Source organism: Acipenser ruthenus, chromosome 1 (genome assembly GCF_902713425.1).
Source record: "Acipenser ruthenus chromosome 1, fAciRut3.2 maternal haplotype, whole genome shotgun sequence".
NCBI classification, from domain to species: Eukaryota; Metazoa; Chordata; class Actinopteri; order Acipenseriformes; family Acipenseridae; genus Acipenser; species Acipenser ruthenus.
The window spans coordinates 72,593,362-72,611,512 of record NC_081189.1 but is presented as its reverse complement, the minus strand read 5'-3'; the positions used below and the strand labels follow the sequence as shown (position 1 = coordinate 72,611,512).

At 38.0% G+C, this 18,151-nt stretch overlaps 1 protein-coding gene across 1 annotated transcript; it reads left to right on the top strand.

Annotated features, from left to right (window-relative positions):
• Positions 1–311: 311 nt before the first annotated feature.
• LOC117420896 (uncharacterized) lies at positions 312–17,909 on the top strand. Its single transcript, XM_034909950.2, has 5 exons — positions 312–412; positions 5,826–6,035; positions 6,739–7,354; positions 9,887–9,979; positions 17,849–17,909. Exons 2-5 carry the CDS (start codon positions 5,831–5,833, stop codon positions 17,850–17,852), a joined length of 918 nt encoding a protein of 305 aa, XP_034765841.2. The 5' UTR covers positions 312–412; positions 5,826–5,830; the 3' UTR covers positions 17,853–17,909.
• Positions 17,910–18,151: the final 242 nt, after the last annotated feature.

Here is an 18,151-nt window from a genome sequence, read left to right as displayed (position 1 = left end):
ATCAGTGTACAACTGCTGTGATAGACATAGCATCATGTTATAAACTATATTATAAAAGGTTGGAGAATGTAACCAGCCATGGATAAATTAAAATGATACAAGATAATCTTTCATACTGGCCCTGGGGCAGCCAAACAGTACTATATATATATATATGGCCTAACGCGATTAACGCGTAAATGTTTTTAGAGATGAATTATTTTAACACGCGTTATTCGCATTGGTGCCTTTCCGCACACCGTACTTCAATCCCGGCCGCGGCAGCAATGTATTGAGTGTCTGAGTGCAGTTACTGTTTAAATAGAAAGTTAGTCACTGAACCGCTTAATGGAGCAAAGCACTAAAAATGAATGCGATTTTTTTTTTTAACGGCCTCACTGATCAGAAAGACGCTTTCTTCTCTACTGTCAAAGTGAGTTCCAGTATCAAACATATAGTCTGCTGCGTGCTGAACACGCCTTCATCTCTAAAATACACTAGCAGCTCTTTTGCTACAGACAATAACAACAACATATTAAACCCACCAGTTTCGACAGAAATGCAGGATCGCTGCAATCCCATATCAAGCTAAGTATGCTCATGAAAATAAATGAGTTAGGCTGCGTTGCTCCTTTTTTTTTTTTTTTTTGGTTTTTGCGCATAGTATGTAAAACCTAACAATTGTTAGTTTGCAGTTTTGAGATATGACAGTGTTTTTTTTGTTGTATGTTCTCTTCGCAATTAACAGTTCATTTCCTAGAAGTGCTTACTATAGCTACATATTTATAATTTTATTAAAAAAAACTAATTTATTTCAGTTCTCAATCACATTTAAAAATAGATATCCTATGTATTATGTTTTCTGATCTCTGTATGCTGCTGATCAAGCTTGAACCGCACATTTTATTGTGTTGGTTGTATTTGTAATTTCTAAATTATTGCCCCTAGATATATATCTCAAGGATATATAAGTGGCACATAACTTTTGGCTTCAATTATATGTTGGTCTGGAAAACCTAATTATTGTATTGTGTAACAGTGTTCAAGAAAGGTGCAGTTTTGACGCAACTGGAAACTGAAGACCTTCCTTATACACAGACTACCCCCACCCCACCAATGTGCTTCAAACCTGCCCTAGTTAGCCTCCCTGTACACACAAACTGCCTGCTAAGGACATAGGCTATATCTATGTGAAAAGTCTGTATCTCATTTTGCTATATCGATATGACTTATATCGCTCACTACAACCTGATAAAAATCCACTTATCCATCAAGGTCACATATACTTTAAGAAACTCTTTTCTGTTACAGCACATGCACGCAAACTTCATGGAAGCAGCCAGCTATCGAAAATGTATTGTACTTTATGCACTGTACATGAAGGGGGTATTGCATGCATGTTATTTACATTTTTCTTCTAAATGCAATAATCCGCTTTTTTTTTTCCTCTGATGAAAGCATACCACAGCTGTTGAAATTTGCCTACCCTGCGATTCTTACCCAACGATTAGACCCTGTGCTTGCTTCGCAGCCTGTTATTTGTCTGCTTGCGGTGTTGAGGAAAACATTTGCTAGACATCTGCTGCTAATGGACAAACAAGACCCATTCTCAGTTCATAACCTTATTGCATACTGTATAACTGAAACAAAGTAAAACTGGCACATTTAATCTCTGTGTTATTCAATGGATAAGAACTGCAATTCAGACCATATTTTACAGAATTCGAAAAGTTAAATTTTAGACTTTAATCATTTTCATAATTTCATAGCTTATAGAGTATTTCAAAATGTGGGGTTTGGAAACATAATTCTTGTTTGAATACTTTGACTGGTTATGAACATAACAACAGTTAATAATTGCCAGGTAAAAAGGGTCAGAAATGTGTACACTCAATGCGCTTGTAAGCTTAATGTAATCTCACTGGTAAAGTCATTGGCATCGAGTTGCATGATTGTTTTCCTTTATTACAATAATAATATATGAGACATTACAAATGGTGTCAACTGAGAACTAAAGGGTTCAAATTGTCATGTTGTCACTGTGTCCAGAGGCAAATGCTCTAGGAACATCGGCTTTTCCAGAGGCCTCTACACATAAACCCAATCCTAACATTAAATTGCAATTTTGCCCCAAACCATTAACTTAATATTCACTCATAGCCTACCAGTGCTTACTAAAAGGACAGGTGCTAGACATGGTCATACTCAGAAACAGTATGCATTATCAGTGGCAGGGGGACATAAATCCATATTGAAATTACTTCAGACTTTGTTATTATTTGTTTATTTAGCAGACTCATTATTATTTGTTTATTTAGCAGACGCCTTTATCCAAGGCGACTTATAGAGACTAGGGTGTGTGAACTACGCATCAGCTGCAGAGTCACTTACAATTACGTCTCACCCAAAGACGGAGCACAAGGTTAAGTAACTAGCCCTTTTCTTTAGAAAACGCCCCATGCTAACAGCATACTGTCGAATACTTCTCTTTCAGCAGGATATAAAACAAAGCAAACTTGTCAGACCCATTTTCTAAGCAGTATGCACTGAGTGAGATGCTTCTTATTATACCATAAATAAGTTTGTCTCCTGTTTGCAAGTGTAGCACCCGGGAGGGGCACTCATTAAGTTTCCATCGGGGTGGGATCAGCCAGGCAGAATACCAGAAGGAAATAAACTTAGACCACAACAATATGCAGGGCAATGAACATCGTTTTATAAAACCAATACTTTAAACACTCCCCGTCTCCAGCACTCCTCTAAAACCCCAATGCCTTTAAAATACGAATTTCTAAAACAGTTAGAAACATACACAGGAAGCACAGCAGGAGCCTTGCTCTAAATGCCGGCGGCTGTTTCTTTAATTTTTCTCCCCAACCCATCGCCGAACACAATGCTGGCTGTGCGTCCAATCTCCACTCCAGACAAACCCGGGTTCACATCCACGACAAAATCCAATCTCTCGAACAGATGAAATCAGGAACTTTTATACCAGGTACTCAACTTCTTCAAATTATTCAGTTAGCATCAATGGGGGCTGAGTACAGGAGAGCATCAACATGCCAGTGAGATCTGTGCAAATCCATCAAAATTAAACGTGCTTTATAAATGTGTTAAAATAAAACAAGCTAACTAACATTAAATCAAATGTGACCAATCAAAATGTGAATATACTACAATAATAAAATCAAACGTGCCTAAATAAGCATCTCATTTTCAATTCTAGCAGTGTATTGAATGCCTTGTGTATAAATGTAATCAGTGTTGGTAATTCAGGCTGCAATTTCACCCCATTGTTTTTTTTCATATTGGTTTTCTTTGGGAGCAACTGTTTTATAAAACACACAACACTGCAGGTCTTCCAAACCAAACTCTTATTCGGCTGAGGAAATGCGCTCTTTTTATAAGACTGGGCAAGCCAAGACCCCGTGCCGCTCTTTCACGAGCTAGCCTCCGTCATTTGTCCCTGTGATATACTGTTTCAATACATTAGAAAGGTAACAGACAGGGGCAGGCCATTTAGCCCACAAAGTATTCTGTTATTAAACCTCCTCACTCACTTTGATTTTAAACTTGGTTCAATAATATGTCATATAAATCTTAAAATACACACTGGCCTTTATACATGTTTAGCTTTACATATGAGTCATTATGAGGTCTCTATTTTGCTGAAGATGAACACAACCACTCAGAAATACTGTACGTTGTCACAGCATTCATCAGTTAGACTATACTGTCCATATTGCCTCTTAATAGGCCTTTAACCTCTAAAGGGAAAGCCCCCTGTACAGTATCATAGTAAGTTTTAACTTTAAAAAGTTAAAAAAAACTTTTTCTAATACAAGAGAAATGTAATGTTTCAATGTTGCAAATTGTATTATTGTATGATGCACATGAAAAAACTGTTTTAGCCTATTTAACAATTAACAAAAAATACACTGATTTTAAAAACCAGTTAAAGCTTTGTGAACAGGGCACTGTGGTTCAATGTACCTTTTAAGAGGGTTAGCGTGTGCTTTACAAGGTCATTAAATGTGCTATTAGCTGGGGGTTAGGATCTTCATAGAAATGAACTAAATACATAGCCAAGGACCCTGGGTGAGTATTAAGAGGGATTTCTTAAAGGTAAACGATCGTCCACAGGGAGGGAAAATCACAATGTATTTGCCACTTAAATTAAAGGTAAACTGGTATTGTGGAAATAAGTTATGACTATGCTCTCATAACTGTGGAAACTGCTGTTAACAGATGTTGGAGTGAAATTAAAACAGCTAAAGAAAATACACGGCTACAGTATGGATTGCTGTACAAATGCAAACCAAAGGTTTGAAAGGACAAGGGAAGAATTACAAACTGCCAACGACTCCATCTAGTGGTAAAAGGCATGTAGTGCAACACAGTGATTTAACAAGAAAGTGAGCTTCATGGAGTAAATAGAATAAAATTGCAAAACAAATACATTTCAACTATAAAAATGCTAATACCAATGCGACCACTACTAGTTTTACTAATAATAATATTCATATTCAATATTCCAATTTGTAACATATCCTAAAGGATAAAATTGTTGTTGAAAATAAATGATCTGCAACAGTTTAATACTGACATCGACATATATATATAAGACCAGATAGAGGTTACAAAAATATAGCTATATGCATTTTCTAATTCTCTGTGACTTTTTATACAGAGCAATTGCCTGGGGTCCTAACATCATTTAAACCCTGCTGCAGAATTTTGTAGGCTTAAACTGGAAAAAAGAAAACTAAAATAAGCATTCAAATTAATTTATTCATCAGCATCTCATATTCTTAAAAGACAGTTCTGATATTGACCAGTGCACCGGTGCCTATGAATGTCAGTGCAGGTTTACTTTGGTAAATATATACGATGGCCACAAATACAAAAAAAAAAAAGCATGAAATATTGTGATATATTTGGTTAACAGCGTTTAAAATAGACCCCTTCGTTTGTATGTAATTTTACGTATGATGCGACTGTCCTTTATTGATGATCTCCATCATCATGAGACATGCATCAATTTTCTCAGAACAGTTCTGTGCAGATGATGTTTTCTTTTCTGCTTATATAAAAAATTGATTCCATCATGATTTCACATACAGTTAACAGTGAAATGTATGTAGTAAATTCGTAAAGATGTATTTTAACAATGAAATATGCAACCATTTTCCAAGTGTAGGGAAAAGTATGAACCACTCCAAGTGCAAACAACAGTTTGTAGGTCACTATACGTATTGGGAATTTGAGCCCAAACTGACAATAAAGGAGGTTGATTAACACACACACACACACACACACAAACACTCACACCAGCAGAGATGGTATTTATTAACCCCCTGAACTCAATAAGCGAGGCCAGCACCTCAGGCCCCACCTCTCACCCTGTTGCGGTGACGCAGATTTAATTCAGCTTAGTCCAGCACGATTCATCTTCAGTCAAAACACAATACGAGGGCCCCCACCCCCACAGTATATTCGTTTTCATAAGATACCATAACATTTTTTAAAAAGCATGTCACCTTAATTATCTTCATTAAATAAAAAGAAAAAAGGAAAAGGCTATCATTGTTTGGTGAATGGAGTGTTACTGGTAATTGGTTTTCCAATCCAAGCCAATGGACCTATAAGCATTTACAACTAATTAGCAACAGCCTCCTGGCTCAAGATTATGATTCCCCCACAGCTTTTACAGTCACAAGGCACACACAGGGAATCGGCTCAGAGGTCCTCAAATTCCACAATCAAAAACATAAACATGGGTTTGGGAAGCACTGTTTTAGATATCCACTCAGGGATTCTGTTGTTTCTCTAATGCCCGTTTCTAGGGACAATGGGAGATGAAATGGATGGCTATGGGAATGACCAACTAAGCAAGGCCATCCTAGAGATGTTACACATGAACAAACTGACAGTACCTCACAGGACCAGGCCTCAACGCTACATGAAACTAGTGTACCAGTTCCTTGACTCACCAGCTACCAGGGATTTAACAAACTCGGAAGGAACCCAGGACCAAAGCTCCAGAAGTATCCAAGGTAGGAGATGCCTTTTTCGGGGGGTATAAATCTAGACCATAATAGAAACATTAATGTTACCAGCAGCCATTTTAAAAGTCAAAGGGGAAAAGTAAAAGCATAAACAAGAAATGCATTATATTAGAACTGCCATCAGTAAAGTATGTAGAAACTGCTTTTAACAATGCTATCTCCTGAGGGTTGTACTTTATAGTTTTAAAAACATACTTTCAAACAAAGCTCATTACTGAATTAAAATGGTTCACCTGAGCTGTATAAATGCCCCCATTAAATGTTGCATTTTGTTAAGATTAGCCAATAACATTTAAAAACACATTGCAAATAAACACTGTGCATGTGAATCTAGTCTGATTGGTAATTGTTGCAGTTAGGAAGAATTCAAATATTTTCATGTCAATTAAATGTACTTCATCTAAAATATTATGCATATAAATTGTTGTACTATTAAAACCAACTTTATTACACTAAACAGTAAAAATAGGCGTCTATGAACTGTATTAGTCTAATACAATCTTCGTAAATGTTTTGCTTTTACTTGTTTTTTCAATTTATATAAATACCATTGAAACTGTGACCTGAATTGCATTCTGGCAGAATTCTTTGGTGTCCTGGTGTCCTGTGTAGAGCATATGAAAAACATTTTCAGATCCTCACCACTACCTTGTTATGCTTTTAAAGCTTCAGGACATCCTTTGCTTTGCAGATCCAAAGTATGGTACCCCAGGCTGGATTTGGTTCAATGTCTCTTGCCTGAAACCTTCAATAAAAACTGCAGAGTTGGTGTTTTTGCACAAAACAATCCACCCAGAGCCTCTGACAGTCAGCATGGCTGTGCGCAGCATCTTCGTGGTGGGCAACATGACAGTAAGCGAATCTCTGGATGAAAAGGCATTGACACTGGATGAGCGTCCTTCTTCCAGTTATGACATTTTCAATGTCTCTGTGGTCCTTGGTCAAAGAATCGATGACATGGTGGGCTTTCAGTTCAGCTACACTGATGAAAGTGGGAGCTTGGTTTTGCATGAGGTTTTGACCCAGAGCCTTTACTGCCTGAACACAAGTTCTCAGAATGAACCCCTGCTGGTTGTCTACCAGTTTCATCAGCACGACCCTAATGGAACCCCAAGAACTCCTGACAGGAGGCAGCAACAGCACTGCAGAATTGCCAGAAGAAGTAGAAGACAACTGCTCCAAGAGCCTGCTTCTAAAGAGAGCTCTTCCCTAGAGTGCAGACTCCTTCAGCAATATGTCAACTTCCATTCTATGAGGCTGGATCGCTGGATACTTGAACCGCCTGACTTCCATGCAAGCTTTTGCAAGTAAGTGGATATGTACAGTATATACTTCAAGTATCTATCAAGAACAATTAGGATAATTTGCATTTTAAAATAGGGCCAAGCTTAAGAGCATGTGGGTGTGAAATATCCGAGTAATCTTAACTAATACATTTTTCTTGTTGTTAACAGTCATCACATCTTGGAGAGTTTATAAAAGTTTAAAGCACCGCTGTGGCCTCAACATAAGTACTTCTGGTACACTATGCTGTAACCCTTAACTTCTCCCCAACACTTTGACTCTAGTGGATGTACGAAACACGTCAATAAGAAGTGCCACATAGAACAAATATGGTATTTCCATATGGTAAATATGGATTATACTGTAAATCACTTTCACGAATCAGCCCCCAAATGTAGTCTCCCATCATGTTCTCGTTATACTGTCCTTGGTAGTGGCGTTCAAAGTCCAGTATATCCTGGTGGAAGCGCTCGCCTTGCTCCTCCGAGTATGCTCCCATGTTCTCCTTGAATTTATCAAGATGAGCATCAAGGATATGGACTTTGAGGGACATCCTACAGCCCATTGTGCCGTAGTTCTTCACCAGAGTCTCAACCAGCTCCACATAGTTTTCAGCCTTGTGATTGCCCAGGAAGCCCCGAACCACTGCGACAAAGCTGTTCCAAGCCGCTTTCTCCTTACTAGTGAGCTTCTTGGGGAATTCATTGCACTCCAGGATCTTCTTTATCTGTGGTCCGACGAAGACACAGGCTTTGACCTTTGCCTCAGACAGCTTAGGGGAGAAGTCTTGAAGGTACTTGAAGGCTGCCGACTCCTTATCTAGAGCTCTGACAAATTGTTTCATAAGGCCCAAATTGATGTGCAGTGGTGGCATCAGCACCTTCCGGGGGTCCACCAGTGGCTTCCTGTCACAAAGACGGCCGGAGTGGGTGGCATCAGACCAGAAGCAGGAAATAAAACGACAGAGAGGTGTGGTTTGGTGGAGCTGAACGAATGGTTTCGCTCAGCATTTAATAAACAGAACAGAAAATAAAAAGGTTGTACAAACAAAACACAGGACACGGCACTTCACGCCAAAATAAAGAGACAAACAAAAACGAACACACACTAACAAACAGGGACGAACAAACACGGTGAGTAAAGCAAAAACAAACGTTACGATCTTTCTTTTTCTTTCTTTCTTTCTCCTCTCTCTTTCACCCGTTCTCCATTCACGAACACCCAACCCCGAGTGAATGAAAATGTGTCTATATATACTGTTGTGCTGGGATTCAATTACTAATTAATTATTCACTTGAATCCCAGCACGTGAATGAATTACGTGCAACCCCGTGCTCACATATTACATACTTTAAATGCACGTGAAGTGATTTGTGCCATCCTCGTGCCTAAATACAAATCTACAATTTAAATCACACGTGAAACACAGACCCGTTTATATCCCGTGTACCAATCTCTATACACCAACATTAACACACGCAACATACAACACATAACACACACATGCACACAGGGGCGGGGCACATTGCCACACTCCCACTTGATGTTGTTCCTCCCCACAGAGAACTCGGTCCGCTGTGGCCAGTCCCGCCTGTGGTAGTGCGCCTTGGTGTCCCTGCTGTCCCAAAGGCAAAGATAGCAGGGTAACTTGATAAAACTGCCTTGGAGACCCATCAGGAATGCCTCCATTTTGAAGTCTCCTATGACCTTGATGCCATCTCAGAAAAATGCAGATATGTATCCACTTAGGCAGCTGGAACTAAACTGAACTGGTGGGCTTAAGGTCCTTGTATTTATACTACTATTTATATTACTGGAAAGTTCTAGAAAGTTCTAGAAGTTACTCCCAAGTTTACTCAGCACTGAATCTATCTGGAATGTTCTGGAAAATAGGTGAATTTCAAAATATCACTGTCCTGGTCACAAAAGCAAAGTTTGTGGGGAATAATAGCCATTTTCTACACTTTTGAGGCATAAGCAATTAGGAAATAACACTTACTACCCAGGAACCAAAAAAAAAAAAAAAAATTGTTACACGGTGTAATCGTAGATAACAACATCATTCCATAAATTGTACCCGTTTAGCACTTCCATTAGTTACATAGGTCTGAAATGTGCACTTATTAGTTTATATGCCTTATTCTCAGGATACCTGTCTCCCGTGCTCTTTTTGGGTAATTTCACCTGTATCTTCTGGTTTAAAGCATGTTACTGGCTGAAAGCCTGTCATTCACCAGGCAAAGCAGTTGGTTGGTTAATGACAGAAGCCATTGATGGGGTGGGGAGTATTTCACCCACCAGGTTAAAAGACCAAGCAACTAACTAAAAGCATTGTTTGCAAGCAGAGACTTCTTAAACCTACTGCAGTAGCAGATAACATATTCATTATTTCATTTGTTGATTTCAAAACTGGACATTTGAGACCTATATAGTCTAGTGATTGTGCACAACAGGTAGGATTTATGGAATTATTTTGTTACTGTAACTACAGTAACTTGAAATACTTCATGGACCAGAAAACAAATCAAACTGATATGTATTTCAATGTCTTTCAGAGGTTTTTGCTACCCCACAAATCCTGTAGCAAACCAAGGTGCTGAACAAGGCATCCGCAGGACAGCAGGCAGTGTAAATTGGATTGCCAATGTGTAAGTTGTACATCAATTAGCATTGATTATGTTATTAGGTGTAATAACCAATCTTTCTTTTTAATTTTTTTCCCATACTTTATATATGTTTTCACTCAGTTGAAGCACTTTTATCTTGCTATATTGCCACATAACTGTCACTGGGACAGACTTGAAAGCCTTTTGAAATCATTCTTGTTAATTTCCATCAGCAGCAGATCAAAGTGGCTTCAATTTGCACTCTTTTAAGACCATTTAGGATTATGGGATGTCCAAATCTGATCTCTCCAACTGATGGTGGAAGTTACCAAATAGCGTCAAATGTAAAGGACACGAGAGGCAGGTTTTAAATGTTGGAGCACTGGAAATATATATATATATATATATATATATATATATATATATATATATATATATATATATATATATATATATATGTTGCCAGAACAGGGAAATAATTGGATTGTAGACCAGCAGCAGCCCAAATTTGATATTGGAACAATATGAGATTGAGTCTTACAGTGGGTGCAGATGGAAATGTGTCATGACTTCTGAGCATTTCATATGCAACATGCTTACCACCTCACCTGACCCCAGTGCATTGTACTGCAAAGAATGTGGGTGAGATTCTAAAACCTGTTCCACTGGATGTGTTTTCATTCCATTTAATTTTGTGTCAGGATGAATACAATTAATATAGCCATGTCGCCCATGGTTAGTAACCCTTACCCCTAAACCCCATATAGCAAGAAATGGCATTTGTATTATTTTAATTGTGTCACTTCAACTACAGTACAGTCACTTGGTTCAAACACAGTTAAAAAGTTACAATATGACATGATTCCTCAAGAACCAGGAACCAAAGACACCTGGTGAAACAGCTTATCCTTAAATGCAGTCACTTAGATTGAGCAACATAGAAATATAAATCTCAATATTGGAGCAACGGGACCATTGAGAAGGACTGTAGACATTTTAAAAGGTAAGGTGTGTGTGTGTATATATATATATATATATATATATATATATATATATATATATATATATATAATAGTGGTTTATGGTACACTTAATACACTCAAAAATAGAAAATTCTGCCACAATTTATGCTCGTTAAGCTTTAATAGGTCATTTTAAGACAAATAGTGTGAGAAAATACAGAAATTATGAATTTATTTATGAAATCTATGTTAAAACATTACTTCGTATTACCTTTTAGTTCAGGGCAGTGAGAGTTGGACGTAGTAGCCTCTAGAGGCCACTAGAGGCCTGCACTTTCACAGTCTACTAAACATAAGTAACAGTATTATGCCATTTCATTTAACATCATGAGTTATAATCTTCCATGCATCAATCTATCTCAGTTTATGGCATCGTCTGTCTACAGCGTTTTAATTTTATATATAACAACACAACCCCCCCACTCAACATTTATACTCATACTTTATCACATTATAGAAGCTTAACAATTTTGGAGCATGTTAATGTTCTCTGGTATAACAAAAAAAAACATCAATATATAATCTTAGTACAAGAAGAACTGGACAGTAAATGATATGGTATACGGACAGTGTTACAACAACATTAACTGAATTAACAACACAAGTCAGTAGGTGGTCAAACTAAATATAAACACTCATATTATGTCTACAGTATATCTTCTTTGCTGCTGGTAAAGAGAGTGTCTTTTAAAAAAAAAAGCTCAAGCACTTTTCCAGTTCATAAGAAAAAAAAAATCTGTATTTGCGCTATACCACTTAGAACTAGAGAAAGATCGAGAATGCCATAAAGCAAAAAGGAAAAGTCTAAAAACAAAACTGTTAAAATGTGTGGCAAAGTGGTTAACAGTGTGCAGGTGATCAATAAACAGGCAGACAATTATAATCCAGGTGCAATGTTGTTTAATGGTTGCATTTTGTAATCCAAATGCCTGATGGCTAACAACAGTAAATAATAACAATGTCAATGGGACGCAATACAGCGGTGTGTATTGCTTATCTGTAATCCGCGAGTTGGCCCCGAAATAATAACAGTCCCTTTTAATTCACCCACATGTAACACAAACACAAACACAAACACCCATCCACAGTGCGTGCTCTAGTGCTCGTGGTGAAAATACAGTACTTTAGTGCAAACAAAGTGCAGTGTTGTCCAAGTTTGTGCTGGCCTTTAGCGACAGCTCCTGGATCGTGTTTAGCCGTCTAAATAATCACAAACAGTATTATTTTGACACGATAATAAACAAAACACTCACGATTTTCTCCACACAAAACACAGGTCCTTCCAGGTTGTTCTCTAACCAAAACAAAGGAACAGATTGCGTCGCTCCGTCCCCTACTTATACCGTCACTCATGACCCCTTGGTAAACGACTGCAGCCGCTCCTCCAATCAGCAGCTGCCGCATCATTTCCCTTCCAGATCGATGAGTTAATGTACCGAAGCTCCGCCCCTTTTCTAAATGACGACTTCCTTTTAACCCTTGGAACGAAGTGTCAGGCCAAGCAGTCCAGGGTACTCTGTTCCCGTTACTTAGCACCCTCACAGGTCGGGAGGGAGATTTACCACCAAGAATCATTGTCTTCCTGTCACAAATGTAATTTTAAAAGGCAGTATGCGCCTGGACCATATGACAATATTATACAACTATAAATAAACTAATCCAATAATTTCTCTTCCATTTTTTGCAACTAAGTTTTCTTGATAGTTTTTGTTGATAGTAATGTTACAATATTTGTATTCCTCTCAGAAAATTCGATCTGTAACTTCAGACTAAGTCGCAATATATTTACTGTGTGGTTTAAAATTATACAGTGAGGTCTTTGCACCTCACAACCCCACAATAGAAACACAATGTAGTATCTTGATCATCGCTGATAACAGTTACCAGTAAGTAGTCCTGATAATGTTGAAATAAGTATTTCATTGATATTCAAATACCCATTTAGTGAAGTTCAGTTACATGTTAATACACCGTGCGGAACTTCTTTCTTCGAAGCGGCCTCATCACAGTAAACAAAATCAATATGCCAACTGCAACTGTACGCCTGGGTAAACAAAAGATAAAATAAGCAGACAAAACCTAAACATACATGTTGAAATAATGAATGGCAACATCCAGTTCAATATCTACAAAGCCTAAACAAGAAACTATTATCGAAGCCCCAAAAAAGAAAATATTATACAAAACGGTTTAAAATCAAATGTTTTATTGTTAAGCTCACAATTTTAGTTATTGTGGAACTACTTTTTCTCTCAGGGGAAGGTTACACAAATAAAAATGATTTAAGAAAAAAGTTTAAAGTCTTCTTTATTTACCAACAACACACTCTCATAGACACATATAATAATAGCAATAATACACTCCAGGGTCTGTGTGTTATCATGAGATATTACCACTTCTTGGGTGGTTGAAGGCGTAGTGATATCTCATGGTAACACACACCCTCTTGAGTATTATTGCTTAATTGTTGCCACTACACATATACCATGTATGAGAAGTATGTTTAGTAATAAAGGTAGTTGTCTGAAATCAAATATTTAAGAAATAAAAATACATCTATGTAAAAACAATATTAAGATTTGGGGGGTTCCGAGTGGTTCACCTGCTAAAAGTGGTGTGCAGGGTAAGTCACCGAGAGCAGGTATCCGTCCTGGCTGTGCGAACGGCAGGTACTGTTTCTCTTCATCGCGCTACAGAGGAACCTCCTGACCAAGCAGTCAGTGAGCTCAAAAGTGCACACCTGCAGGGCTGGTCTTTGTCCTCCAAAGGTCAGTAGCTCACTGGTCGTAGGATCGGAGGAAGCCCACTGAATCTTCAGTTCTCCTATCTGGGGAATTGCTGCAGTAAGGGGGAAAAATTATTGGACATTCCACATTGGGGAGAAAGTCGGGGTAAAATAATTGGCCACACTAAATAAAAATAAATAAAAAAATTAAAGATTTGGAATAATACTGACCTCTATTGACTCTTTATTAACATATAACAGAACTTCAATAAACGTTTATGTATCAATTACATTCTTAGTAATGCCACACAATAGCATTTGACACATACAAATGTATTTTTATACAGAAGGGTATATGGATTGTCTAAATGTTTAATATTGAGAGGTCCTGGCCTCCCACTGCAAACAGCCTTGCTATATACTTCACAGAACTGAATTTAGAGAAAAGTGGCTGAACATATGCTTTTTTATTTACTGTTCAGCAGAAGAATAATATAAAGAGTGCATTTGGAGGCAAAGTGCAAACCAAAGCGCTTGTCCTTGCCAGAAATTGGAGCTTTGCTTTGTGATCATGTCAGTTCAAGCACCAGTCAACAATTACTGTGCGGCTGACATTGTAACTATTGATCAGATTCCTTTCACACTGGGTAATTGCGCACCCAATATTGATTATAGATAATATGATCAATCTATATCCATCACATGCCATCTGAGTATTAAAGGTCTTCTTTGTAGTCTTTCTTTTACATACAGTCTGAATGACCAGACAAACCTCCTCTCCTCCTGTGCCCTATCTCCTTTCCTCTCTCTCCTCTCCCTTATCCCCCATGGTAGGGACTGTACTGCAGTAGGGATTATTTTAATTTGTAATTTCCTACAGAACACAAAGGAAATTAAATGGTTTCTGTGTGGTTTTTGTTTTTTGAAATATCAAAGGCTTTGGACAGATTCATTCCAGGGCGTATTTTCTTTGAATATTATACTTGAGAATAAAACAATAGCTTTTTTTTTCTAGAGCTAATCAAACAAAAATAACATGTTTTCCACAGGGTTTCATTATGAGACCCCTCCTCCTCAGCATCTTTCTGAAGGATTACTAGTGTGAGTGTGGCAGGGATTACATTTTAACTTGGGTGTTGCTTTGAAGTATATAAATAACAACTACAAAACTATTTGCTATAATTTGTTTTTAAAAGTCCTAGCCCGTGTCAGGAATTTGTTTACTCCTCCAGATGAGACATTGCTGTCCTCTTTTATGGTAACTTAGACATTGAACTCCAATGCCTAGGCATTTTTTTCTGAAAAAGGATTGTCAATTATCTGGTAATTGTTTTTAAATAAAATGTGGGTTTTTTTAGGCTACAACAGTGTTATGTTTAAAATAGTCAGGCAAGGTGTTTTTGGTTTTGAAAAGCATCCTGGTTATTTTCAATGTGTGGGTTATCCAGAAAAAACACTTGCCATTAGTTACTTGATGTTGAACTGTAAGTTTAATGTACCCAAGGATTGAACCAATCCTATAGCTTCATGGAAAGGGCTGGGAATCAAGCTTATGATGATGGTTGATGAGGAGGGAGAGTATGGGGATGCAATATTGTACTTGGACATTTCCTGGGAAACACAGTCAGTTTTAATTTAAAGAGTACAGTTCAATGGTTATCATCTCTAGTAGGTAAGAGTGGTTTGCCACTAGGTGGCACAATGAACATACTGATGACTTCTAATGAGTTGTTTTATTTAAAAAAAAGAGTGATATACAGCAATGGCCAAATGTCTAGCATCACCCTAAACTAATGTTTCTTCATAAATCGAATGAAACTTGCTGAATAATGTTACATTAACATATTGTATTAAATACCGCTTTGTAGTTTTCCACATACCGTATTACCTCGAATTAACGCCTCACTCAGATATCAGCTTTTTAATAGACGCCGCCCTCAAATAAACGGCGCTCTCAATAAACATAAAGGTATTTTTTTTCTACCCCTGCTCAAAAAATAAAGAAACACGCAACTCTGCCTATATACATGACACCCCTGAAGAGACTGCAACCTCAATCCAGCATGTAATACAAACTAATGTACACCCACCTTAGTAAGCAAATGTTATTTTATAGTACAGTCCTGACAGACAACCCAAGATGAACTATTACAGCACAGCAGTCCTTCACGTCCCTTTTTTTCCCAGCAGTGTTCAGTGCTAACACAGCAGGGGATAAAAACCTCGTTGTCAGCTTGGATGGTGAAAACTTAAACTCAGAGGAACTAGAGCTTTACCGGTCACTCTGAGTGCTATCTGAAAGCTGGCTGAAGATATCTTCTTGTAGGGGGTTTAGTTGTTTTGTTTTTTATTCAATTGGAATTTTACTCAGTCCTGTACAATTATATATATATATATATATATATATATATATATATATATATATATATATATATATATATATATATATATAAAACTTGCTTACTATCTATGAGAAGATATAGTTTCGGTTTCTCTTACAGAGAAATTACAAACAAGCAGGTAAATTACAGTGAGAAAAAAAAATAACCGATATTCAGAGGTAATATTTTTCGTTAAGAAAAACAACTGCATCACACTACCATTCTCTCTCCTCTTCTTGTCCCGCCCCATAGCAACCAATACACACTCCTGATTCGCTGGTACAGTACTCCCCTGACTTCCCAACTCCCACCTAATAGGCTCTTGTTAACTCAGTAAATGTACTGTATTCAAGCCCCAAAAACACACGAGTATAGTGCTGCAGATCGAAGCCTCTCATGGTGCCGTTTCTAAAATGCCTTAAATCATTTAATAAAATATTGCAGCGTTTGTAAAGCATAGTATTATTAATAAAGGCCGCCCTCGTATAGGCGGCATATTCTCAAAGGACTTACGAGAATCGTAAAGGTATTTACGCACATGAAGAAGGGTTTACGTGGGGTCAGTGCTGCTAGCGCACCGGAGCTAGGCATGGGAGTGCTACGCACTGTGTAGTGTGCAGGGCACCGTGTAATGCACGGGGGTGATACCCGATGAATGTACGGGGTACTATGCATGGGAGTGCCATGTGCCACCGAATAAGGCCCAAAGTGCTATGCACCGGTTTAATGTGCTGTAAGACGCCGAGACGCCGGAGCTACGAGGCGTGGCACACTAGAACAACTGTGTGTATATATATATATATATTTATAATTTTATAAAAAATAACAAAAAACACAAAACTCGGTTTGGCACAACACGCGAACGCAGACAAGGAACCGAAACACAAAAACAATTTGTCAAAGACAAATACAAAATGGCGAGGCTAGAAACAGCAGCCACTGCCGCTTCTTAGCCGACTAAACCACACGGCCGTGTGATATAGTGCTATTTGAAGAAAAAGAACTACCGTCACATCCAAAGGAAGGGGCAAGCCAGCTTCCGAGGAAGAATTTCAAGGTATTCCACTAACCAAATCAGTCTCGAAAGAAAAAGAGGTTCTTAAGATAACTGAACAAATAGTTGCACGTTCGCGCAGGTTGGAGTGAGGAATCAAATGGCGAAGGTTGCTGTGTGATGTAGCGTCTTGTTCCAGAATGTAACAGACACGTGGTCACACCGGGCCGCTTTCAGGCAGCTTTTTAAATATGTGCTCAGGTCATGTGACATGCGGGTCATTTCCCAACTCGTAATGGTTGACATTTTGAGATTGAAAGGGAATGAGAGTGAGAAAAGCGCGCACACATCTACAGCACAGATACACGCTTCAGAGCGCGCAGGATTAAAAGTAGGTATGGTTTAAGATACACGGAGGATATTGGCATTCTGAAACGGCAAAAGACGAGGAGACACCATGTGTAAACTACTCTGCCTTAGAGCAAGAGTAAGGGGCATGTAGGAGCTTCAGCCTAGTGGCCATGAGTAGTAAACACAGTTGAAGACAACCAAACGATGATTAAAACACAAACGCTATGTGAACACTTCTGTGTTGTCTGTTGATTTATTTTATAGCAATGTACATGTTTACTTATGTTTAAAATGTTTCAGACTCTATTGACTTTGGCATTTGTTTTTCAGAGCTAGCAAAAAAAAAAAAAAAATCGTTCCTCAAGTGAAGCTGCTGCAGTTGCATACTGAATGTGATCAAGCCCTATACTTCACAGGGATCCTTTTGTTTTTCTCCAGGTAAAGTCAGCCATCATCATATTACAATCCAACATGCTATAGTTGACACTGAGCCAAGGGCTAATTGCAAAACTAAGGTAGGGGTGTTATTATTATGATCGTGAAACTAAAGCTGATAAGTGTGTGGTGTATCAAGTTTATCATTTTTTTACAAGCGCTAATGTGCCTGCTTAACTGAGAAACATATTGTTTGTTTTTTTTTCACTGGAGGGTTGCATTTATCTTCACATAATAGTGCAAAAGTACTATGATACAAAACTACAAGATTTCTCGTTCTGTATTCAAACATTGCCATTGTGTGAA